The 24,968-nt window shown below is 47.2% G+C and overlaps 4 protein-coding genes; 2 read left to right on the forward strand and 2 right to left on the reverse strand.

Moving 5' to 3' along the window:
- Nucleotides 1-54: 54 nt before the first annotated feature.
- GSTUM_00003184001 (uncharacterized protein) lies at nt 55-1,675 on the reverse strand (the record flags this gene model as incomplete). XM_002836833.2 has 3 exons in its annotated part: nt 1,398-1,675; nt 1,213-1,348; nt 55-1,158 (listed from the first exon to the last, which is right to left on the reverse strand). The coding sequence occupies exons 1-3, from the start codon at nt 1,580-1,582 to the stop codon at nt 55-57; spliced, it is 1,425 nt and encodes a 474-aa protein (XP_002836879.1). The 5' UTR covers nt 1,583-1,675.
- Nucleotides 1,676-2,043: 368 nt separating this feature from the next.
- GSTUM_00003185001 (uncharacterized protein) lies at nt 2,044-4,093 on the reverse strand (the record flags this gene model as incomplete). XM_002836834.2 has 2 exons in its annotated part: nt 3,348-4,093; nt 2,044-3,302 (listed from the first exon to the last, which is right to left on the reverse strand). The coding sequence occupies exons 1-2, from the start codon at nt 3,700-3,702 to the stop codon at nt 2,044-2,046; spliced, it is 1,614 nt and encodes a 537-aa protein (XP_002836880.1). The 5' UTR covers nt 3,703-4,093.
- Nucleotides 4,094-7,898: 3,805 nt separating this feature from the next.
- On the forward strand, nt 7,899-10,089 carry GSTUM_00003186001 (uncharacterized protein). XM_002836835.2 has 2 exons: nt 7,899-8,299; nt 8,380-10,089. The coding sequence occupies exons 1-2, from the start codon at nt 8,254-8,256 to the stop codon at nt 9,678-9,680; spliced, it is 1,347 nt and encodes a 448-aa protein (XP_002836881.1). The 5' UTR covers nt 7,899-8,253; the 3' UTR covers nt 9,681-10,089.
- A 12,407-nt stretch (nt 10,090-22,496) lies between these two features.
- Nucleotides 22,497-24,573, forward strand: GSTUM_00003188001 (uncharacterized protein). XM_002836836.2 has 3 exons: nt 22,497-23,266; nt 23,337-23,777; nt 23,840-24,573. The coding sequence occupies exons 2-3, from the start codon at nt 23,493-23,495 to the stop codon at nt 24,563-24,565; spliced, it is 1,011 nt and encodes a 336-aa protein (XP_002836882.1). The 5' UTR covers nt 22,497-23,266; nt 23,337-23,492; the 3' UTR covers nt 24,566-24,573.
- Nucleotides 24,574-24,968: the final 395 nt, after the last annotated feature.

A 24,968-nucleotide genomic window follows, 5' to 3' on the forward strand; every position in this document is an offset into this window, starting at 1 on the left:
CCAACCAGAGTGAGTAGGGCGGAGAGGGGGACAGGAGAAGAAGGTAGACCAGCATCAGCTAGTCCGCTCCAATTGGAGCAACTTGGCCATTGCTTCAAGCCACTTCTCCGCAAAAACCTTCTCTGTGAACCTTTCTGCACTCCTACGAGCTGCCTGTCGAACATTGGCCACCACCTGACCCTCCAGTTCGAGGGCTTTCCTGTATCCATCTGCAAACTCCTCCTTCGTCGTCGCATGAAATCCTGTGCCTGGAATGACGATATCCATCTTTGGCCCCCCACTGTTGTGCACAACGCTGATAAGACCAGCAGCTTGGTACTCTACCACCCCGATACCAAAGTGCTCGTTCCACATGGCATTTACACCGATCCAACTCCTTTCCAACCATTGTAATATATCACCCCAACTCGCGTCACAAACAAACACAACCTTATCCTTGACACCCTTCTCATGTGCAAGTAGCCGCAGATCGTAAACCCTAGTCCTATCCTCCGAATGACGCACACTTCCAATTAGCACCAATTTCGTGTCGTTTAGGGTAGGATTCTCTCGCAAGAAGTGAGCAAACGAATCAATTATCAGATCGTGCTTCTTCTCTGGCCGGAACTGCGCAATGCACAAGATGATATTCTCCCTCTTCATCCCCATCACACCCTTAGCGAGTGGTATTGCTTCCGTGAGAGCCTCCACTGCTACAGGGGGAAAGACGACGGAGATGGTGGATGCTTTGTTCGACCACAGACTGCGGAGATGTCCCGCTGTCCAGGAGGAATTGCACATGATCACGTCGATACCCCTTCCGCAGGAACCGTAGAGCATAGCAAAGAGTTTCCAGTACAAAAGCTTAACCCTGACTCGTGTGCTGGTAGAAGAGGAAATACTGGACAACATGTCCGTAGATATGGTGGGGTAGTGAACGTATGCGCCCGTCGGTATCCCAAACATTAATTTCGCCATGGGAAGAGTAAATGCGTAGCCCATCGTGTCGATAAATATGTCCGGGACGAGTAACGTGAATGCGTCCCAGGCGAGAATCAAAGAACCGAGGGATTGTCCAAGCAGTGTCAAGTGAGGGTAGGTCGTGGCGGAGACATAGTGCCTAGTTGACAAGAAGAGGAACACAACGCGTGAGTGATCGAGGTGAATGTCGAACCTGGACTATAACACTATTAGCAAGCGGGGTTGGGGGGGTGCAAGGTGCAGTTAAACTACCTTGACTGTGGATAGTATCGTCTCCTTGTCGGCATCTTGATCTCCAGTATACACCACACACAACACGTCGTCCCACCTCTCCTGTGTAGCTCTAATAGCGGCCCATAACACCCTCTCCCCACCGCCTCCAGCATTACTACCCCCTCATTAGCTTCCGCCTATACACTCCATCTTCATAGTCTTACCAATAGGGATGAAAAAAGCCGACGACAGTCGCCTTCCTTTCGCCAAAAGCGCTCCTAGTGATTGTCGCCTTCTTAGCCGCGCTCCGCCGCCGGAGGTTGGAGCCGATGGCGCGGAGGAGGAGAAAGTAGAAAAGTAGAGTGGATGTTAAGAGAACCACTCCAGCTGCCACTAGATGTGAGAGCATCGTGGTTTGTTGATGGTGATTTTTGTTGTAAGCTGGTTGTGATGAGGAGCCTAGGTTTCAGTTAGGGTCCACACATGTTGGACCTGATGTCATGAGCTATTCGGCCACCTTATGAGTTGGGACTTGAAAAATAGTTTGAGTGGTTGGTTGGAGAGCAATTAATTAACCATATGGGCATTTATTATAAGCAATAGTTTACATGAAGCTATAATAGGGGTTCTATGGTTCCCCTACCAGCATTCGATTTTATTTATGATAATATTGATAGTCTTATCTCGAGTCTGAAACACGAGGTCCTTGAGAATACCTAACCCTGATCACTATTTCTCACTCGTCAAATCAGGAGATTAAACATGAAATGTCCCGCTTTCAGGAGTCTCGGGTCCGGAAAAGAATGGGTTGGATTAACAGCTTTGTATGGTCGCGCATCGGCGTTTTCGTACAAAATAATAGCTCAAAACTCAAATTTCCCCTGTACCACCACTATCACCACCACCTTCGGGGCGGGTTCCTCCCCTACCTCTGACAAGTCCCAATAGACTCTGTATTATGCCGCTTGTCCCACCCTCCTCTCCGGCATTCTCATCATTGCTATCTCTAATCGCAGCATCCCCATCCACCGTGTTCTCGTCTGCGGTGTTTCCACCAGAAGCGCCTTCAACCTCCCGAGCTAGCTGTTCCATCAACCGGCGGAACTCTTCCTCTCCAATGTCTCCTCCGTCCCCACCCACAGCCCGCGCCCGCTCTAAGATAGGAGCCACGGAGGAGACAAGATTCTGTAAATAAGACAATGGAGCCGTTCCAATACTATCCACTGGAGGAAGGGGGTCGTAACTGATTGTGGGTACCCTGATCCATTCTCGGGGAAGGTATTGTATTACGCCCCTGTTGCCGGTTGATAGTATGTGGCGGGCAACGTCGATGCTAACACCGTCAAACTCGACTAGATTGGAGGGTTCCGTTGGCGGTGCACGGAATGACTTTTTGGGGAGTGAGTATATTGAGCCGGCCACATCTGCCAGCAACCGTTTCGTGTCAGCGCCCTTCCAAAGGTCTTTTGTCCGCTCGACGAATAGCTCGGCTAAAATGCTGTGCAGTGCATCTGGTGGGAGAATCTCCGCTGCGAGAGGGGTGTTGGGCTGGTGTCGAATACTCAATTCGATAGATAGCCTTTTGAGAACCCATGGGAACCGAGTGATAGCTTTGGCGAGGTACTCCCTTGCCAGAGCATCTTTGTGGAGCTGGTGATACGCCAATGCCGTCGAGAATGCAATATTCGGAAGGTGTGCATGACGCTTGACGAATTCTGGATGCTCTACGAGCGTCAAGAACCTCTCTGGTCGCCGAGCGTTCAGTGCCAGCATATCGATGATTAGACAAATTTGGTACGGATCCCGTTCGGGATCTAGCGCAAGCAACATCCGTCCAAACTCCTCTGCTGCTCTCCAAGTCCCACGCATGGTGAGATTGGAAATGTACCGCCAGCAAGCGAGCCAGAATTCGCGGTTCTCTGGGAGAAGGAATGAGAGGCGAGCCTTCCCTTCCGAGAGCCTTGCGCTGAAGGTAGAGTTCACCGAACGACCAAAGGCGAAAAGCGCTCTCTCAAGGAAATCGCCGGAGCTTTCATGGTTTCGTTGTTGCGACGAAATCTCAGATACTTGAAGCAATGAAGCGATGTGGTATGGGTTGTGACGCAGTAACTGTATCATGCGATCAGGATCTATTTAATTAGCCAGGGGCCACCCTGCAGCTCTGAAGAACTCACCCATTGACTCAACGCAAATCTTGAACTGCCTTTGCACATCCTGGTAGGCGGTCGAATGCACAAACCTAAACTCCGTGGGCCCACCATCCAGGCCAACACTAACGACATCCATGCCCAACCCGACGCTAGTAGCATTCGGCCAGGCGGTGCCTTTTGGTTGAATAAATATATTTCGACGGCCGCCAACCACTCGGCCATCTCGCCCCCTCATACTGCCTCTTTGTCTCCCACCTCTTCGGCCCGGGAAGATTTCCCCCTCTGGTTCGGGCATCGCGGCCCGGCCAAACAAAATCCTCATCTCAGCATTCGCATCAAAGTTCTTTGGCTCAACCGTAAGTACTGAATCGATGGGCATTAGTTTGGGTTGTAAGCTCCCCAGTTTCGGAGCTACAAGTTCACCAAATTCGTCATCGTGAAGTTTCCCCTCGTTCTTAACTACCTCTGCTGCCTTCCCTTTCTTTTTCTTCTTGTTCTTGCTCTTCCTTTTCGCTGGCTTTTGCTCGGGCTTTCCTCCTTCCTTTTCCGGTTCTTCATCTTCCGGTTCCTCGTTTCCCTGGCCGTCTTCGTCCTCAACTTCTCCCAGCAGAGCAAACAAGCTCGCTTTGTTTGGCGCCAGAGTCTCGTCTTCCGAAGTAGAGTCATTAGGGGTTTGTGATTGCGAAGTAAGCTCTTGATCGCGGAGGGCTCTGCGTGCGCGGGCGGACATTGCGTGTTGATGGGGAGCGTATTTTTGAAGATGGTGACGCTGTTGCGGGGTGAACACGGTTTTGGTGGGGGGACTTGGGGGTACCTGTACTGTACAGTACAGTAGAGAGGGTAACTACCGCATAAATTGGTTGACCAATTTTGCCCGTGACTCACAAGTGCCGTATCATATTAGGGAGGTTAAGTGAGCAGTCGTGAACGTGAACTTGCTCTTGTTGCCACGGCAACAGTCACCCACTACCCGAATACGGTTGGGAAGGCAAGCGAATTCTCGTGCAGACCAGAAACCGGGCTAAGCGTTGAACTTGAGCATGTAAGACAATGTAAATTTACGAAGTACGGTACGATACTCTATGATACCGGTAAACAAAGTAGCTGAGAATTATTTTATGCAAGCTGGTAGCATGTGTCTATTTCTGGATAGGGATAAATTTATCATGTCTGTCCGAGTTCAGGTGCTGGAATATTAAGATACCCCCCAGAACTTGATGAGCAGGCTAGTCCATTAGTGACACAAGGCAGCGTTCATATTCAAGCTCACGCACACAACAGAGCCTCCCTATTAATGAGAAAAGATAGATACCGGCAGCCGGTACTGTTACGGAAGGCTGGGTCAGGATGAGATGAGAATTACCGGAAAAAGGGGTGCTAGTAACTTATTCCTCTAACTCTGTATCAACTCCTCGAGAAGAGGACAGCGTCGATGGGTAAAGAAATAAAAGAGGTTGAGAAGGAAATAAAAGTGAAAGTCACAGAGAGAAAGAAAGACTCTGCAGTTGTCAATATGCTTCTCTGTGCTCCTGCTGAAGTCTCATGCTAGCTAAGGCCTGATGAATTCCTTGTCTTTCTCTGCCCCCTTCGTCGATAAATTTACCATGTATCCACAATAATACGAACAAACTGCTGACAAAGGTAACAACACGTCATGGTTGCGAACTTCGTCGTACGGATAAGTCACCATCTGTCCCACGACAAGCCCCCCACAGTACTACTCGTACAAGTACTGTACCATCGATTACAACCAGACCAAGGCATTAACTTTGCGCCCCCAGAGCAAGTGAATGACAATACGATAGCAACAAAAAAATAGATTAAAAATACAATTAAATATTTCGAGAGTCTTTAGTGTCTTATTTTTTTATTTTATTTTTCTTATTTTTTTTACCTCCACTATTGGGGCAGACATTGTGGATTCTTTTCGGAGTGATATTGTGTCTGGTTAGGAGTACTCGAGTACCGGTATTTGAACGTCTCAAGCCACTAATATTTTTCGCTCTTGGTATTATACAGTATCATACATAGGAGTTAAGAGAAAAGAGTACGGTACACAGCCTTTCTAAGTGAGCAGGCTCTACCAGAAAAAAAGGTGCTTAGGCGTACCAGGCATAATGAACCAGGGTATTTCAGTCGGAATTTAGTTGTACCGTAGTGCGGTAGTTATGGGGGCGCTCAGGTGTGCACAGACAATCTGCCACACAATTTTTTACCCCTTGTGTCCGGGTTCATTACTCAAGTACCGGTATGCCTGGCGAGTTTGAAACTGCGGGAAAAAAAAGCGAAGGAGGTATGCCCCACTTGCCGGTACTCGTATACTTGTCTTCTGAAAGCTTTCTGCAACTTTTGCGATTCTTCTCAAGCGAATTGTGACTGTGGAGCATGATCGAGTATTGAAAGCCCGATTCTTCCATGGTGATTATATACCGGTATCTTGGTGTGAGTGAGGTCAAAGATTGCGATCGATGGTATCATACTGCATTTATATATTAAATGCATACCCCCGCAATCGATGATATCCTAAACCTTTTCTCCGTACCGTACGAGTATTAACCCGTCGGGTTGGGTAGCGCCTTAGGTTCGGTCTCTCCCGGCGAGTGGATCTGGGCTTGATCGTAGGTTGCCGGTGCTCGAGCTGCTTGAAACTTCTCGGAGAGCGTTAAAGCGATCCTCCCATTTCTTTTCTGTTAGTACTGTACCGATACTGTGCTACTGGTAGGGCTTTCGTCTCAAAATAGGGATTAGCACCCCTGCTCGGCGATACTCGATTTGACGAGTTGATACAGGTACGGTATCATGCCGTATAAACTCGTACAAACCGCCATCCCCGCCAGGCCTGGAAACCCCGCATTCGGGGTCGGTCAAAACACCTCGAGAATAGTGATTACCTGACGTGGTATGGTTTGGACATGCTTCACTCGTTGGATCTCGTTAACTGGTGTGCGTTGTTTCGTTAACTTGCTCAACGAAGCCCCTTGCTGATTCCACAGTGGATTATGCGAGTGAATGGGTACGAGTAACTGTGCTCGAGTAGACTATGATACTACGAAGCGATCTGTTCGTTGGGGATGATACTGGCACCGGTATGCTGGCGGCTGGCCGAAAAGTTTTGACGTGGGAATGTAGGTGCCCTATTACAGGTAAGAAATTCTAGAATAGTATCTTCACATCTGTTGAATGATAGTGTAGGTTGCTGGCGGTAGCGACCCAGGTTGATTACCGTGCTGGTAGAGGGATTGTCTTACCGTACCATGGAGGAGTCGCTGGGGTTTGGTGGGATACAGGCGCAGGTATCATAGTCTCAGGGAGTGATGCCCATGAACCCAAGCCAGGATTAGGAAATACCAGTACCGTAAGTCATCTTCTCTGTGACTGGAACCAACCGCGTTTTGTCGGCACAAAATTGTCGGGGAGTCATCTCTGGTAAGGAATAGCGGGATACGGTATACTTGTACTCAGTAGTAGGTACCGGTGCTCGAGTATGTACCGGTATATTCCGGTTGATGGGGGCGGGTATGGAATTCCCTTCCCTCCATAGATAAATTTGTGACTCGGAGTTTGGGGTGTAAGGGAGAATTGGGTTCTCCTCTTGCTTTGCGGACAAGGGCGCAGAGAGTATGTAGGTTATGTTAGAACCAATAATATCCCGGTTTTTCCCATCCACCATACCATTGCCCGATGCCACCCCACCATCCAAACATGCATAGGACAGATAAGAGGCCGTTGTGCACAGTTTAATCTACCGGTATCTTGTGGATACCCAATGTTCCCCCCCCCTTTTCTCTTCCGAAAGAATACTTGTGCTAGATTTGTGCGGCTTTGGTCAATTTTGAACCCGGTATCGAATATTATCGGAGTGGGACGATGCCTGGTTTTTATTATTTTTTATTTTACCCAGAGTTTAGAAGCCAGTAAAGAGTCATGATTGCGGAAACAGTTCGATCGGCCCAAGAATTTGGGGGTGAAATAAACCGGGGGTGATAGGGAACCGGGCTATAGGTTCACCACTCTTCAACGGTCGAGCACATGGAAATGATAGCTCATGCGAAACAGGTGCCGTGTGAGAAGTAGTGGGTAGGTTATGACTCGACCTTGGGCGTGATTTCAGAACCGGGGAGCATGGATAACATGGTTGTGGGGAAAAAAAGGTTGTTTAATATAATGCCAGTGCCTGTTCGATGCTCATGATATGATAGTTTCGTGTCTGTTTGTTGACGCTTTATCGCATCTTAATACCGCTGTGCTTGGATCTGTCAGCCGGGGGAAGTGGATCGAGGGGAGAATGGGGAATAGAGAAATCCGGAGAGATGGGTTACCGGTATGCAGAAAGTGTGATAGGAGGGCTGGGCCGTCGATTTGTTTACGGGTGAAGAGGGCGAAGAGAGAATTTATATTCCGACATGCAGGAATATCCCGGACCCATAGACTTGTGGTGCGCGGAAAACGATAAGTGCTGCGGTGAGGAAAGTTGTATGATAAGATGGGGTAACCTGTATACCCTTCAATGAACGGCAACTGTACTTTACAGAGAATTTGATGAAGGTTTGCATACTGGTGATGAGCAGATAAGAGCCAAGATGTCCTTTTCTGCAAGACATAACCCTAAAGAGTCTAAAAAAAAGTCGTGTTTGTGCCACTCCTCTGCACCCCCCGCCATCAGGCACTGCCGCCCTGACGGGATGAAGCAAGAGAAGCCAACCGATAATTATCCCCCTCCGCGCACACATCCAAGCAATCATCTTTCCTCCATCTCAACCAACATCTCCCTCTCAACAACAACCATCCACTCCTCACCTCCCTCTCTACCTCCCTCCGACAACACCCATTACTGAGCTTCTTCCCCAACTTGGATTGTCTGGTCATACCCCGTACCGTCCGCGTTGCTATCTTTTCGATCCTTTGATAGCCACCGCGGGGAATTGCGATTATGGCCACTGACGTGTCCCGTCATCCTGCCACTGGATCTAATGCATGTGAGTGCCTACTTTCATCTCTGCTTCCATCGCTTTTTGGAAGTTGTTTCTTGAAGCTAATCCCTACTTGCCCTGTACAGCCTCTGGAAACTCCAAGGAGCACCACCAGCACAAAGGCCGGAAGCCTTTCAGCGCGTTGATGAAGCGGCTTGCAAACCTCAAAGGTTCTAATTCGAACCATAATGCAAATAGCAATCCTTCCCCCACTATCCGGATCGGTAGCGGCCAGCGCTCGGCTTCTTGTCCTTCGGCTCCTCCAAATTACCCTTATTCGTCAAAACCACCTAAGGATACCCTCCCGCCGCCCTCTAGTTCCTCGTCGGCCGTTGAATCATCGCATCTGTCATTCGCTGTAGCTCAAGGGTTCCAGGAGCCTAGTCACTCTCTTTCAAGTACAAATTCCAATCATTCATCTCCTCATCATTCACCTACCCATCCCCCATCGGATAAGTCCCATCCTGCTCCGTCAAACACTACAGCAACGACATCGGCCTTTTCTTCCCCGACTCCTTCTGTGCGCTCGCTGACCACTACGTTAACAACTATACAATCCACCGCGCCAGGTTCCCTTTTGCACACAAACTACAATCCCCATCCACATCACCACCATAACCCCCATGGCCCTCCTGTGCTTTTTCAACACCAATTTCCGTCTACCCCGAGTGCCAATGGGCCACCGACGAGTCCTAGTCCAATCGCTCACCTGAACGGTAGCTCGCTGCACCCCCTGAATTACAACACAGCTACGGCGAATAATCTCTTGACCGATAATGCTTCTATCATTACCCTTGCATCTTCATCTAAGCGGCGACGTCGTCATTCGTTGGATACTGATGCATCTGTCCGTGCTCTTGCTCCATCTTCGCTGTGGGGCGGTTCAAGAGAATCGCTTCCGCTTTCTGTTCTGAGCGGTAACCTTGATGTCGGCCGGTCGGTTGCGGGCGAACGCGGTAGTTTGTATGGGGGCACTTCATTTGCATCAAGGGGAGGCGATGCGGGCAGTATGCGAGATTACGGTTCTGGTAGTATTATGGGCGAGATTTCTGGAACCCCTGGTAATAACGGTACCACCGCAGCTGCTACGGGAAGCCCTTTGGGAAACAGAGAGAGTCTACAGCTGGGTCGTACTAGCAGACGAAGCAGTGGATGGGGCGCTGAAACTATCAACCCCGGTGATGATTGTGACGACGATGATGGAAGAAGTCTAAGTGCCCGGAGTGCGAGCTTAAGGGTTGATGGCGAGACCTTCGACGCCATCAGTATGAAGGACGGGAGCAGCAACGTAGGCGTCTGGCATGGTGTGTTTGGGAGAGTTGAGGGCAGAGGCGAGAATGGCGTTGGAAACGAAGGAGATAAAGGAATCAAGGAGGGTAAGCAGTAAAGGGTAGAATCTTTCAAGTGTACGGCTTTCCATCCGATTCCCGAATTTTTTCGATCTCCCTTATCCGATCCCACAAATTTTATAATTGAATTTCTCTCGTGGGATGTGTGGCTTGCTTAACATCACGTTTTTAATTTGGGGTTCCTCTCCATTCTTTTCTATCGAGGGTTCTAGCCTTTAGTTAACCCTTAGCGGATGGGCTCCGGGGTTTCTCTCCTTCCTTTCTTTCTTTTTTGCCTGGTGCTTCAGCTTTTCCCTATTGCTTCTCTTATGACGCTTCGTTTTCTTATTATTACAATACAATACCCTGGCACAGGCTCTCTTGTGCCAGCTTAGCTCTTAGTACGTTATGATGGTGCTTTTGTACCTTTAAACGGGGAAAATGGAAATTTGGAGTTTTTTCCCCCCTAATCTCATAGTACTGGGTATGGAGGTTGGTGATGAGACGGATAGGGGTACTGTACGGGTGGCCGAGCGCATATCGATAGATTCCTGCGCCGTGCACATACGGTATGTCTTCGGCCACCCGCGTCCCTGTCAGTCTCATCACTAACCCCCATACCCGAGTATATGAAGGGGAGGCTCCTCGACGATATCGAAGCATAAAATGGTACTTGAAAGAGAGGGTGTGATATGATATGAGCGTGTGCGAGTACTCGAGTACTCGTACTCTTGCAAATAGTCGTGCTGTTGTCCGCCGGGGTGATTCGGAATCCCACGCCATGCCCGTGTGGGGATACCGGTAAGGCATGTTTAACGAGGAACCGCCAATCTACGAGTAAGGATGTGATTGCCATTGTTCGAGTGAGATATCGTGATAAGGGTCTGATCTAGCCCAATAGAGTTAGGATAGCCGCTTTTGTAGATCCAGTGACGACATTGGAACATCAGGTTTCTACAACCGGTAACCGGTGCTGTACGGTACCGTACTGTACTTGTACTCGTAGAAACTCTTGGAATTCACTATCTCCGTCACAGCCCTGTAATCTTACTGTTTAGAGATGAAACTCCCAGAGAAGGGTTAGCCTTTCCCTGATATAGTAAGGGATCAACCCACTGGATATGTTGGCGGCGCTCACATTAGCTGGTACTCGTACTGTACTTGTATTCCTAGTTCTGTTAACCTCTCAAACTAAACCTATCATGGGATGACGGGCTGATGGAGATGGTGGATCCCAAGAATTTTTGCGGTACCCCACAATAAGGGTGGCGAGTTTGTATGAGCGCTTACTCGAGTAGATAGGCAGTAATCTACCATTTGCAATCCCTGTTATCGGGCTTCTTGCCTGCTACGGGTAGCATGGACAGGGTCGACAGTTACAAGTACTCGTACTCGAGCACAGAACTGGTAGACTAACTTTATCAAAACTCCACAACAAAGGTAAAATTGTTTCTTGGTTTTTTCCTTTCTTTCCCTTTATTTTCCACTTCCTATTGCTTCCATACATTCTTAGTTATGGACTTAAGGTTAACCCGGCCCACTTTGGTTGCAACAAAAAATTTCTGCACCCTACCGACAACTGACTGGCCAGATATCCTCTACGATCCCACTGCATACCATCGTGAACTTGAGTGGATATCGGGAGACGTTGCTTACACTCGGTGAACAATTGCGGACTCAGGGGGTCGAAAACAGCTTTTCTATGGGGTTTAACACTTGGCTCCTTTAGCTTAAACTCGACCCCCCTGAGCTTGCGTGGTACCATTGAGTTTTCACCTACATACGGGGGGATCACTCTTACTCGTACGAGTACCTAGACTCTGGCGTGCGTGTGTACGGATCGTGGCTTTCTGCGTCGGCTTGCACACGTACTCTTATACCTACCTTCGTGACTCCGCTTCGTCGGCCCCCCCCTCCAAAGGATATAAAAGGGACCCTTTCTTCCCTCTTTCCTCCTCTCCTTTCCTTCCTCACCGAACACACACCCTTCATCCTAAAAATACTTTCGCCACCGGTAACGAGGCTATCCATTCTTGACAATCATTTCTCCCCCTTTTTCCCTTGGGTTGAATTTACTTTAACTCGTCTGCCTTTTCATCAAACATCTGTCTTTTCTCATCAGATTTATCGAGCATGCTTCATTCCGAGGCTACCAGTGCTCAGGCACACCCCTTCGATACCGTTCCTTCTCAGGAGAGAAGGAGGTCTATTAGTTTGTCGACTAAGGAGACCGGCTGGGCTGGAATACCCCTTGTTGTAAGTTTTCTTCCTTTTGTTCCCTTCCTTTTTTTTCTCCTTAAATTTCTTTTGTCATGATTATTTTTTTCTTAAGGTTTCTGGCTTTTTCTTTTTCTTTTTTCTTTCTTACTCTATTTTATCTGCCGTTATCATACCTTCTAAATTGTTTGCTAACTTGGCAATGTAGCCGCTCTATATTGGTGCGGCCGCCACTAGGGTTGATGATGGCACCGTCAGGATTGGCATCTCAATTCACGACGGAGTGTACTCGATTGATTACTGCATTAACCAACTCACCATCAGAGATGGCGAGGATATGCGTGATCTCATTAGGGCAGATGCCATCAGGACGATTGGCGGGTACTCAGTCGAACACCAAGCTAAATTTGTAGGTGCTGGGGTTACACTTGGTCTCGAGGAAATTTGCCCAGGAATTTGCGCGTATCTCTGGCGAAAGTTGGACATTGTCTGCATGACGTTGAAGGTGCAGACAACAGCCTTCGGTGCCTTCGAAAATACTGGGTCGATTCCTATCGATGTCGATGAGCAGGCAGACTCTGCGGCGCGAAAGTGTGTTATGTACTTTGGTCCTAACCATAACCCAGCTCTCACCATTGCTTTCAGAAACCAGGTGATGCCGGACGCACAGGGGGCTATCAAGTTGGTTGAGGGCTTGGGAGAGTACGAGAATACCGTACACAAGGGTACTTGGAATACTGTTCTTAAGTATGCTTGTGAGTTGAGGGGATATAAAGATTGCCAGACCGAAGGGGACCCTCAGCGTCCACCGACTAAGATAGCCTTTTTCTCGGCAACCCCCCAGGGTGGAGGTGTGGCCTTGATGAGGCATGCTTTGGTTAGGTTTTGCTCTCAATTGGGTGTTATGTTGGATTGGTTTGTTTTCATCTCATCTAGAGTGCGTAGTATTTATTTACTGATATGTGTGACAGGTACATTCCCAAGCCCAATCCGAAAGCTTTCAGAATCACAAAGACAAACCACAACATCCTGCAAGGAGTGGCGGATCCTGAAGCAAGATTTGACAAGGAGAAGCAGGCTTTGCTTAACGAATGGATTGGAACAAATGCTAAGCGCTATTGGCTCTCACCCGGCGGCCCGCTTGCTCCTGGCGGGGCAGACGTCGTTATCATAGATGACCCCCAAATGCCTGCACTGATTCCGTTGATCAAAAAGGTTCGACCGGAGGTCAAAATTATTTACCGTTCTCACATCGAGGTCCGTAGTGACCTTGTGGAAAGGCCTGAGAGCCCTCAAGAACAGGTATGGCAGTGGATGTGGGGTTGCATAAAGCAAGCGGATGTCTTTATTAGTCATCCGGTGGACAAGTTTGTTCCGCACGATGTTCCGTTGGCAATGGTTGGGCTGATGCCTGCTTGTACTGATTGGTGTGTTTTCTCCGCCACTGAGTTATTTTCCGGCGCTAATAATTATAGGCTTGATGGACTTAATAAACCTTTACGCGAATGGGATTTGAGGTTTTATCATCATGATCTACGGAATTCATGCAATGAGCTGGGAATGTAGGCTAAGATTACATACAAATTCTGCTTCTTCGTGATGAAATTGCTAATTCTGTTGGTGCCTTCTAGGAACCAGCTTCTTTATCCCGCAAGAGAGTATATCACTCAAATCGCGAGATTCGACCCTAGCAAAGGCATTCCGGATGTCATTGAATCTTACCGCAAATTGTGCGCTCGTATAATCAGAGATTCCCCTGAAAAGCCTCCTCCGCAGTTGTTGCTGTACGTTGAACTCTATTTTATTTTGAAGCTGTCGCTCTTTGAATATAATTTCGTACTAACGGATTTTAGTTGTGGACATGGGGCTATTGATGATCCAGATGCGTCGATAGTTTTTGCCGAAACAATGGAATTGCTTGCGCAGCCGAGATATGCCGCGATTGCAAAAGATGTGGTGGTTATGAGAATTGGTCCAAGCGATCAAAGTAAGTCTCTTCCCTAAGTTGATAATTTGTGAGTGTGGATCTGACATTTATTCTAGTGCTGAATGCATTGATGACTTCTGCCAAGCTGGTGGTGCAACTATCCTTACGTGAGGGATTTGAGGTCAAGGTGTCTGAGGCACTGCATCATGGAAAGCCTGTCATTGCCACGAGAGCTGGTGGCATTCCTTTGCAGATTCAACATGGCAAATCAGGATTTCTCGTGGAAGTTGGAGATACTGACACTGTCGCAAATCATCTTTTCGATTTGTACACCAACAATGACCTTTATACCAGGATGAGCGAGTATGCGAAGTCCAGTGTGAGCGATGAAGTTGGAACCGTTGGTAATGCTGCCTGTTGGCTTTACCTTGCTGCTAAGCTTGCGAGAGGTCAAGTTCTCAAACCTAATGCGAGATGGATCACCGATATGGCGAGGGAAGAAGCCGGACAGCGTCATGAACCTGGTGAACCGATACTCCCGCGCGGGGGAATTGATGTTAAAGGCGAAAACTAAATTTGTGGAGTTTTCGGGCTGAATTGGGGGGCTGGAAACTGAATGAATGTCTCTTTAGATATTTCTCTTTTGTTTTCGATCACTTTCCCGTCTTAGCACCGTTTATTAGTTCTGTCTTTATCCTTCTTTTCCACTTTCTCTATGCAAAGTGTTTGCTGAGGATTTTTTTTTCTGTGGCTTGAAAAGTCCATATATTGTTAATGCATAGAGGTGTCTTTCTCGGGGATAGACGTATAGTTTCGTCTCAATAAAATTCATTTATCAGAACATGGATCGCGTATGGGTGACTGCATCGGGGAAACTCATGGGGATGACTGGTGGTAGCGTAGGCGATATGGCAGATTATTCACTGTGTTGGGGCTTATGGATATCAGTATCGGTGTGTATGGATGCCTTTGAATATATCATGCTTTTAACGTTACTTTCACAAGTGGTCATGGGGTGAGATTGAGTTGACTGATTGACGGAGAGCTTGTAAATGGGTGTCTTCTAACGTCGTCTTTGGACGGTTTGGAGTGTTGGAAACTCCTACAAGATACGTACAGCACTATTTCTGGTATGGTATCAGTATTACATCGTGTGTTGCTGAAAAATTTGTGGCAGTGGAGGCAGCGTGCCTGTTTGCTGCTGTCCCCCCCCTCCTCTACAAGATTTATCCGTTGATAGGCCGACATAATTGAATAGGGGGGGGGTTCGAAGTTCTTACTGCCGGTATCATACTTTGGTGTGTCATTGAGGATTGGAAAAATTTTCTGCTGATCCTATACCGATATATCATACCGGTGGGAGTTATGTTTTCTGGTCTTTACGGGCGTACCCTACAAGTAGCAGATCGACAATTTGGAACTCCACCCCCCCTTTTTTGCCTGGGGACATACCAACGTACCGGTAGTGTGAAAATTATAATAATAGAAGTCCGTGCTATGTCGTTGGAGTTGCCTCCTCTGGTAAGCTCTGACGTTTTGTTTTGTTTTTTTTATATCTGAGAGGGGGTGAACAGTCTTGTTTTTTCACATCTTACAAAGTATCGTAGGGAATTCTAGACTATCACACGGTTCTACTGTTCGAGTTTTTGCGGCGGTACCGGCTCTGGAGGTGGTTTGCGGCATAGCTTGGCGGTTCGGAGACAGTCAGCACACGCACGGCCGAGTCGAGGTGTGGCTTTAGCCATCAGCCCGCCAACTAGAGATCAAAACGTATTTTACGTTACCACCGATCGGTTTCTGTGCCTGGGCGCGCGAGTTCAACTCGGCCGTGCAAGTTTTATTGGGCTGTAAAGGGCGGGAAGAGTCATACGCTAGTGTTGAAAAATTTTCAACCCGACAGTATTTCGCATTTTGGAAGGCCACCTTGCAGCACCACTTTTCTCTTCTGGCTCCCATACACTCATTCATCTTCTGGCAGGAAAGCGTTCCCGCTGTATTTTCTGTCATGTTTCAGAAAAAAAAAACCCGCTGTACACGCTTTGCCTGTTCTTCCTGTCGTGTTGGACTCTGCAAGTTTAATTGTTTTGATAAATATCATGTACGATAGTTCAATTGTCCTTTTATTGCTAGCTTTTATATATTCTACTCGGTCACTTAGCATTCAGAAGGTTGCATTTTGATATCACTTAGTGGCATTTTCTATTATTAAGCATGTCTTAGACACTGACAGGGGCTAGGAGATAGCTAATGCCCGGGGCCAAGGGGGGGAGTGTTTTCTGGTATTTAGTACAGTACTGCATAGTAGTTTTCTTGGAATAGGTGGTATGAATACAAGGTTTAACCTCCTTCTTACTGTCTTTAAATAAAGCTGTAAGGAGATCAAGGCGAAATTGCCGGTGTTTTGCATTTGGGTAAGAAAGTCGATACGGAATCAAAGAATTAATAATAGAAGTGTCCAAAATCCAAAAAAAAAATAAAGGAAGCCAATTGCACAGAGCAGTCAATTGGGTAGGGTAGGAAGCCCAAAGTTGATCAGCAAGATTAACTCTATTCATATTGTGATTATAGTCATCAATAATCATAGGAATTGAAAATATTCCCTGGTCCCGGTGGGAGGTAAATGGACAGCAGGTGGTGGCTACATTGGTGATAGTACTTTGAGGCTTTTTTCATTCATGAGTAACATAGTCTGGAATGCTGTATATCGTAGAGAGCAGATGTACAGATCCACCATCCTCCAATTATAGTACAAGAGCTGAAGTAGTAGGAAAACTGTTAGGAGAAGATAATCTGTATAGACTCAGAATTGTCTAGGCCAATCAAGATTTATTTTGTAGACAGAGATTTGTTTAGAAAGGCTTAAAGAGTTATTTCAATTATGACTACTAAGAGTAAAGTAAAATAAGGTTGAATTGTAAAACAATATTATATTGTTAAGGTCTCTTCTCTATTGCTTGATGATATCTAAAAGCTTGGGAGGCACTTCGATATTTATATTCTGTGTCTGAGTGTTCATGGACTACATCTATCTCTCATACAAATTATGTACCTCTTTAACTATAACTTGCAACGTTGGGTATTCTCCTAAAGTACGATGATTACGAGACCCTAAAAACCATCACACCCTCTTCAGTAATTACTGTTTTGCCAATTGGGAATTGTGCTGTTCCCAATAGTGTAACATGTTTGCAAGGTGCTAATTACGTTATTGGTATAAGGTATGATAGTTGACAGGTAGCCTGCTCTACCAGAGAGAAAGCGAGAACTGTGAACTAAAAAAGGCTTCAAAGGTGTACTGGAAAAACTTAAAGAGTAACCATTCAACCAAGTATATTGAAATACTGTCTGTCGAAGTCTGTCTTTTCCATTGTGAAATCAGGCTGTCTTAAATACACAAAACTGTTTATATCTAGTATGAATGAAACTGATCAAAAATATCAAGCAATACATATTGGTAAAACAACTTAAGTTTCAAAATGATACTTAAAACAAAATGTAAAACAAAACTAAGTATCAAACAATACTTAAAACAAACCAAGTATCTGAGGAATACTTAAAACAAAATATAAAACAAAATTCTTAGCCAAGTATCAGTACTAGTTACACTTAGGGCTAATGCTAAAGATGTTCCAACTTTGAAGCCTAATCACTCTCTGGGTAGTTGATGGATTTACCCTGCTTCACTTCCCAGACCTAGCTGAAGGTCCCCTCTCAGATATCCTGCGAACAGGATTCGGTTGGACAGACCGTAGTGACGTATATGGTGTTATTCAGATACCTTCAATTCTGTAGCATTATAGTCACAGGATGCAACTAAGATAAATGTGTATGATAATGTGCGGGCCCTGTAAGGGGGCCAAGGGGAGTGTTAGAGACCAGAGATTCTGATTCTGAGTGGGGTTACCCTTCTTGGGACAGTTCTTAGGTATCAGATCCTGGTACTCCTAACAATCTTATTGGTAATGTATGGCCGATTTGAAAGGGGCAGCTGAGGAAGATTACTTGAAACCCTTATCAATGTCCCTATGGTTGTGACAATATTATTCGCCTTGCACAGGAGGTATGGGATGGTTTGCTGTGGGGTAGGATTTATAAATGGATTTATGGTATGCCTGGCAGAATGGTGACTTTACAGAAAGCCCATAGAGGCCCTACTCACTGGTAGTTACTGTATACTATCATATTTTTAAAACACTATTGTTATTTCAATTTTAAGAGTTCTTGTTGTTGAGATAATGTATCTTTTTCTCTTCCCTCCCCCGTTGATATGTTGTGCCAAGCCTCTGTGTTTCTATACTTTTTTCACCCATCTGGGGGGCGCGATGGATAGCTTTGAGCCATGGTGCACATCTCGGATATGAGTCCGTGTTGCAAGACTCTCTAATACGGTACTAGGATAATATGATAGTTCCATTCTGTGTTGTTAGGAATTTCCACATTCGAAGCAATAGCTTTCTATCACCGGTATGTACTAGTGCAACTTATCAAAGGTGCCATCTGATCATCTGATAGCACATATGATCGGATCACTTTCTTCCTTCTACCTAAGCCCTAACCGCATGGGAACGACCATGCATCCCAGCACACCAGGTGGAATCCGAGGAGAAAAGGAAGAGCAGGAAAGCTAGGAGAAGAAGAAGGGTGTTAGGGGGAATCACTGGCCTCGCTCGACATACATCGGCAGGGTTCCTAACGGCCATGGCGCTTCTCGAGGTAATGCGCGGTAATTGCGAAGAGCTATAGACGATGCTGGGGGTCCTCTAATAGTCCGTCCAGTGTAGTGATATCCCAGTACGACCATCTTTGGCCTTTACAGCAGGTCTTACAGGGTGAAGAAGGGACATCCAAGAGTAGGGTAGGACTGCAGGGAAAGATGCGCCCTGAGAGGGAGGGCGGGAAAGGGAGAAAAGTACGAGTGATACTTCATGATTACCACGCCCCCCAATTTCTGTCCCAAATACTAGGCCAACAAGTGGGACGAATGAACTGGGCCGGAGTATTAAGGTTTGCGAACAAGCCTTTTGTGCAGGAACAAAAGTTCGGGCTCTACTTGCGGTCTCAAATAACAGCATCTTTGGGCGCATTCCACAATCCCGGGAAGCAGTACTGGTGTAGTAGGGTAGCAACTATATCCTGAGCTTTATAAAGTTATGAGACGCCCATCGAGAGGAGGGGGGGGGATGTGGCAAGCCCAAGCTAAAGTCTGCTTACAGTCAATCAGAATGCGCATTCGGACGATGGATGAATAAAGTAGTATACAACAGTAAGATATATATTTTGGTCGCGTAATATAAAAGACTGTGGAGGGTGATGAATTGCCGGGGTTGACTGCACCACACTTGGCCCCCCTGTCCCATAGTCTGTCTGGTCCTTGGCCTGTCTCGCATAGGACGTTAGGGCAACCAAAAATATTCGGACAATGGCCATGATGTGTCCAGTTCGATAGTACCCCTTAGACGGACTGGGCTATTAGGATCACTACCTGGGCTTCCTTCAGGATCTCCAGATTTCAGGAGCTGGGCGCTGTTGGGCTAAAGATCTCGGAACGGTTGCAAAACGAGCAAATAACCCCCCAGCGCCTCGGGGTCTCGAGGTTCCAACGCTAGTCTCGGTCGTATAGGCCGGGGATTTAGCACTGTGCTCGTAGGGACCTGGCGCCAAGAGGTGGTTGTGTTAAGTAATTGTGGTGTTGGCTTGCGGGTTTGTTGGTACTCGTGGTGGGTGGGTTGACGTTTGTGAAAGCGACTGCTATTGCATACCGCCAAATTTTGGGCTTCCTGCTCTGACGATGCTGTATGCAATGGTAGTTGTGTTCACGAGCGTCACCCCATTGCGAGCGGGTTGATGATCTAGGCGGGTGTTGGAGATGACGTACTCGAGTACAGTATTTGTGGACCTTTTCTTTTCTGCTCTTTATTGGCTAGGCCGATGGGATTTGGTTTTTCCCGGGATGTAGGAGCTTTGTTACCCCTAGATGACTATTAGAGTCTCCAGTCCTTTACTCTATTCCACCTCCCTCACCAAACTCGGTGTTTGAACCCTTTTCACCCTCACTTTGACTCCCCAGTCTGCGCCTATAGCCAGGTGATTTTTTCCCCAACAAAGCCAATCGGTTCCCACGAGACCAGAATTAATGCTTTTTTTTTTTTTTTAAGAGCACTCAAGGCTTGAAAACTTACAGCCTAACTGGATGGGGGAAAGCTCGAATGGTGTGGGACTTGGACTCATACTCAAAGTTTGTGCAGGCTTACAGTTTTTAGGTGCAAACTGACATACTGGTGGGCGAGGCTTTACTAGGAATTGTGCCGACAAATCCGGTGCAGGACGGATTCGTTGTGGATAGCAACCTTGCTGTGATAGGAGAATTGTTTTTCAATAGCTGTGGTAAGTGGGGACTGGTTAGTACTGTACCTGCTCTTTAGCATTTCTGATGGCGCCTTATTTCCAATTACCCGATGGTCTGTTTGCCTCCTCTTCTCCTTTCTTCTTACTCACCTTTCAAGTAATGCTAGATGGGGCCAACCAAACGAATTCCTTCTCGATCGGCGATTGGATAGTTCAATTTTTGGCGCTGTTGATGGCACTGGGACTTGTCCTTTACCTTCAAAACACTCTCTGCCGGAATTCTGGATCGTAACTTACTGCAGGGATTGGGGCTAGTTACTGGCATACCACTTACAGCCACCGTTGTTACCTTTTGCGCCTGAGGGATTTGAGTCAGAGATGGGATTCGGGTATGAGGCTTGTAAGGACACCGAGTTCGAACGGAATGGGAAGCTGAAGAAACCTTAGTGGAGCTATTGCCCGGATTATGCTTTGTATGCTGCTGGATTCTCCGCCCATTGCTTGGGGATGGTGCGCACAAACGCTAAGGCGGACCCTAGTACCCTCGGGTTGTACCACATATCCAGAGGATGGGCAGGGGCAGTGGCCACATGGCAAGGTGACAGGCGGTTACTTGACATCAATACTAAGCCCAGAAGAACCTCACTCTTGTACTATCAAACAATAAGGAGAGGAGCTAGCTGACTGTTCGTGGTCTTTGTCTTCCCACCTCGCCGGCTGCCTGCATAATGGAGCTTATCTTCCTGGCTGCTTGGATTGTTCATCGGGCACATGACAAGGGCTCGCTAGTCACTTACGGTATATAATTCACTAAAGGGCTATTCAGGTACTGGGAGGGGGATAGAACTAGCTTTGGGATCGAGGGGGTCACAAGGGAACGAGATTTCGTGGAACCCATCGCAGTCTGGTGACAACTTACTTGTTGCACCATCAACTAAGACTCACTCGCTCTCGCATAAGTATGCAGTATTCCGCAATTCTCTTTTCTTTACACGACATTGGGTAGCTGCAGGTGGATCTTCTCGGGGTGGGTTGAGTTGCTCTTTTGTGAAGTACTATGAATTATATTTGGATGCCTTATAGACGGAGAGGAGGCAGCAATAGCGGCTCTTATCACTCGGTGCGAAAATAGGTCCCTCGCAGGTCCTCATTACCGGGCTTGTGGAGGGGTCTGCGGAGAAGGTAGTGCCCTTCTACCAGTATGATAGGCTGCCATATCAGGGCTTACACTGGAACTTCAGTGACCGACAATAAACTACGCCTTTGGCATTGACCACGAGACGGCCTGTAACGTTTTTTCTTTTGCCCTTTTGTTCTCCAGAATTGGAGGATTCTCAAATATCAAGTAATTGGCTAGTTCTCTAAAGGTACAACAGTTAGCACTGTTGCACTTGCAGGTATGGCACGTATTCAACCGAGTGGGTGGTCAGGCTACTGGGGGTGGGTATGGGGCTTGGTGAAAATTTTGTACAGTACAGTACTTGACTGATAGGTCTTCTTGACTCTCGGCGCTTGGGATAGAGAGTTTCTGGTGCAACTCTGATATCGTGTGAGTGTCGATTCGACTCAATCGAGACTGATTTTTTGGCAGTGCAGTCAGTCAGACATGGGATATCTGTTATTTGAAGGGACTACAAATATTTTACTAGTACAATTACCGGTATCGTATTCCGTTCCCAATAGCCCCGTTGAGGAGAGGGGTACAGTACACCGGGGCTGGGCCTGAAAGTAAGAATGGTCTGTCTACGGGTAGGCGCCTAGAATTCTCCGCGCCACGTGGTATACAGAAGCAGGAATATGCCGGCATTATGCGGGTGCCTTAGGGCCTGTTTGGATGTCCAGAGGTTGAAATCCATGGATTACGGAAGAGGAATTGAGAGATCGCGGTCTCCGGGATTTAATTATAGTGGCGCTTGATGAAAAATATCATTGGTGGACAGTTTGTGATAAAGAAGGCTTGGAGAGGGATGTGTTGCGTGCAACCGAGGACTTCTGCTTGAATTCAGAGAAAACTTGAATCTCAGATATTAGGGGGAAAAAAAGTGGACACCCAAACCTGACAAATGTTAGGATTCTCGGAGTTTACCAAGAATCCTGGAATATCATGACATCCAAACAGGCCTTTACTCTTAATTCAGAAACGTTAGCGAAAGTTAAACTCGTCTGATCAAGGGGGTTTGAGGGTAATTCGCGCAGGGGAAATCCGGGTGGATTTTTTATATTTTTACTTCCTACTCGAGTATGACGGGTTCTGGCACTGAACTTGAACCTCCTTCCCGATGTCACCGGGTCAATTGTGGGGTTCTCTCAACAGAAAAAGTATGATAATTACCTAGGGTGATTAAGTTTTTCCTCGAGGACCCCAGCGGGTTCCTTCAATGGGTATCGGTGACGAGGGAATGTTCTCAGTGCTCGCGGCATGGGCATGATACCCGTATTCTCACGTTCTATCTATCTTCCCGGACCTACGGGCCTTTCCAGGAATAGAAGCTAATCTACCATATCCCGAGCAGTTACTGCACTTCAGTCAACCGAATACTTCGCTGCGAGTACAGTACCGCACAAGTACTTGAGTACGGTACAAGTGAGATACTCGGGAGCTGAGTGGTTTGACAGATACCAGTACGGCTCCTAGGGGAGTTTGCATCTGCAGCAAAAGCATATTCCAGCAGTCAATCATCCTTCCACCAAACGGAGACGCACTCTGCTTAAGCAATCATATCTGACCACCGCCATTGGGGGGGAGGAGGAAAGAATTCTTCACCATCCTAAGACGGATTATCTCATCTGCACGGTAATGCACTGTCACTCGAGTACGGTAGGTCAGGTGGCTTGGAAATTACCAACGCTTAACCTGATAAAGATAGGTTATTTGGGTGCCGAGTTTCTATCTTTAGTTTGTCATAGCATACTCGAGTAGTAAAATATAACCCAGAGGTGCTTGAAAGGCTGGGATGAAAAGAAGGTTATGACATGATACCGGTACCCCCTTGTTCCATCGTCCGTCTTATATGCCGCTTATTATTATGCTCGGAAAGGCAAGCCAGGCGCATGCAGAAGCGCTCGAGCAGGCTGGATATCGTGCCTCTGCTTCTCGAAGGTGGAGGAAGCTCTTTTTTGCGGGGAAATCTTTTGCCTGTGGTGGTTGGGGTGGGGGTACGCTCTGCTGTGATTTGTGATAGACAGTGACTGTATGAGCTGGGGAATTGTTAGCTGACTGGGATAGATGGTCTGGGAGGACCTCTCATATAAGGAAGCGAGCATTTCCGTCAACGGTTTCGGTATTCAGAATCATTTAATTAGCGGCTTAAAACACTAGAACTGGGTTTAGATTGCTATTCTACTATCACTGCTACACTCTTTACTACTTTTAACTTTTAATATGTCCCAACAACCCCCCCGCGTTGATGTTCCGGTCTCCACTGAGGGCCTTTTGGCGCTCACTTGGGGATTAAACTCTCTTGTTTTCGTCGTCCTGGTCATTAGACTGGTGCTTCACAGAAGGCAAAAGTTGAAAGGTCCCGCAATCGTCATTTCCGATGCCCTGATCTGCGTTTCTTTCTTTTTCGGAATAACAGCCATCGCGACGGATGCATGGAAGTACTCCAAGGAGATTGAAGCCAGGACTCGCCAATTGTCACTTCACGATAAGGAAACTTCTCCGAAGGTATGACCCCCCCTTCCACATACTCAGATGGGGGGAATCCCAAACTAACTTGCGTTCCCTAGCTCTCCTTCTTTTGCGGCTACTTCGTCTTCTCAGCAATGTGGTTCGCCAAAGGCGCCTTCGTAGTCTACTACTACCACCTTTTCACAAATCTCTCCAAAAAGCTGAGATACTATCTCATATTTGTAACTGCCTTCACCGCGAGTACCTACATTTTCACTATGCTCCTACAAACATTCTGGTGCCGTCCCATTTGGACAAACTGGACTCTCGACCCGCTCCGCGGCTGCTCGGCCACGGGGAACACCACCACTCTCCCGCTCTGGAGCTTCATGAACATTGTGACCGACATCCTTATTCTCGCTGTCCCGCTCTCGGTCCTGCACACTCTACAGTTGGGACGCAGACAGGTTGTTGCCTTGATTGTTGTCTTCCTGATCGGTGGGCTGTCGATCTTTGCCGCGGTAGCTAGATTCATAATCATATTTCCGAAGATCAAGAAGAACTCCAAGGCCCCTATTGTCCACACCTACGAGCTGTGGGCGTTGATTGAGATTATGTCGAGTCAGTTGGCAGTCTGCCTACCGGCGCTGAGAGGCTGGTTGAGGGGGAGGAAGGACAACCGCAGCAGGAAGGCTTGGGGCGGCAGCGAACGGAAGGCTGACAATGCTGTGAGTGGTGGAAGTGGTGGGAAGAAGCTGCGAGACAGTCAGGATAGTTGTCCGGACTCGGGTATTAGCAGGGTCGAGGGTGGGGAGGGGCTTTTGGGAAACGATGATAGGGTTTGAGATTGGGGTTTTTATTTTTATTTTTATTATTTTTTTATTCCCACACTAGAGGTTTATGATTTATTGATTGATGGATTGGAGTTTGGGTTTATATGACATCCTATTCTTGGAGATTTTCTTCTTCTTTCATTCCTTAACGTCTGTATTGGTAGAGGAGTTGTAGGAGGTTTATAGTTGTTTTTGTGCCCATGGGTAATGTCATTGTTGCCTTGGTTTGTGAATTACATGGCTGGTATGCGATTTGTGAGGTTACGGTACTGTGCTGTAAAACAAATTTATGTATGGCACCCGTACGTACAGTACAGTACGCATCCGCAAAGTTCTCATACCTTTCCTTGTATCTCAGGAGGTGTATCTATTAAAAACGAAGGAACAGGAAGGACTGTTTTCAGATATACCTCTA

The sequence above is a fragment of the Tuber melanosporum genome, assembly GCF_000151645.1.
Source record: "Tuber melanosporum whole genome shotgun sequence assembly, scaffold_162, strain Mel28".
NCBI lineage: Eukaryota > Fungi > Ascomycota > Pezizomycetes > Pezizales > Tuberaceae > Tuber > Tuber melanosporum.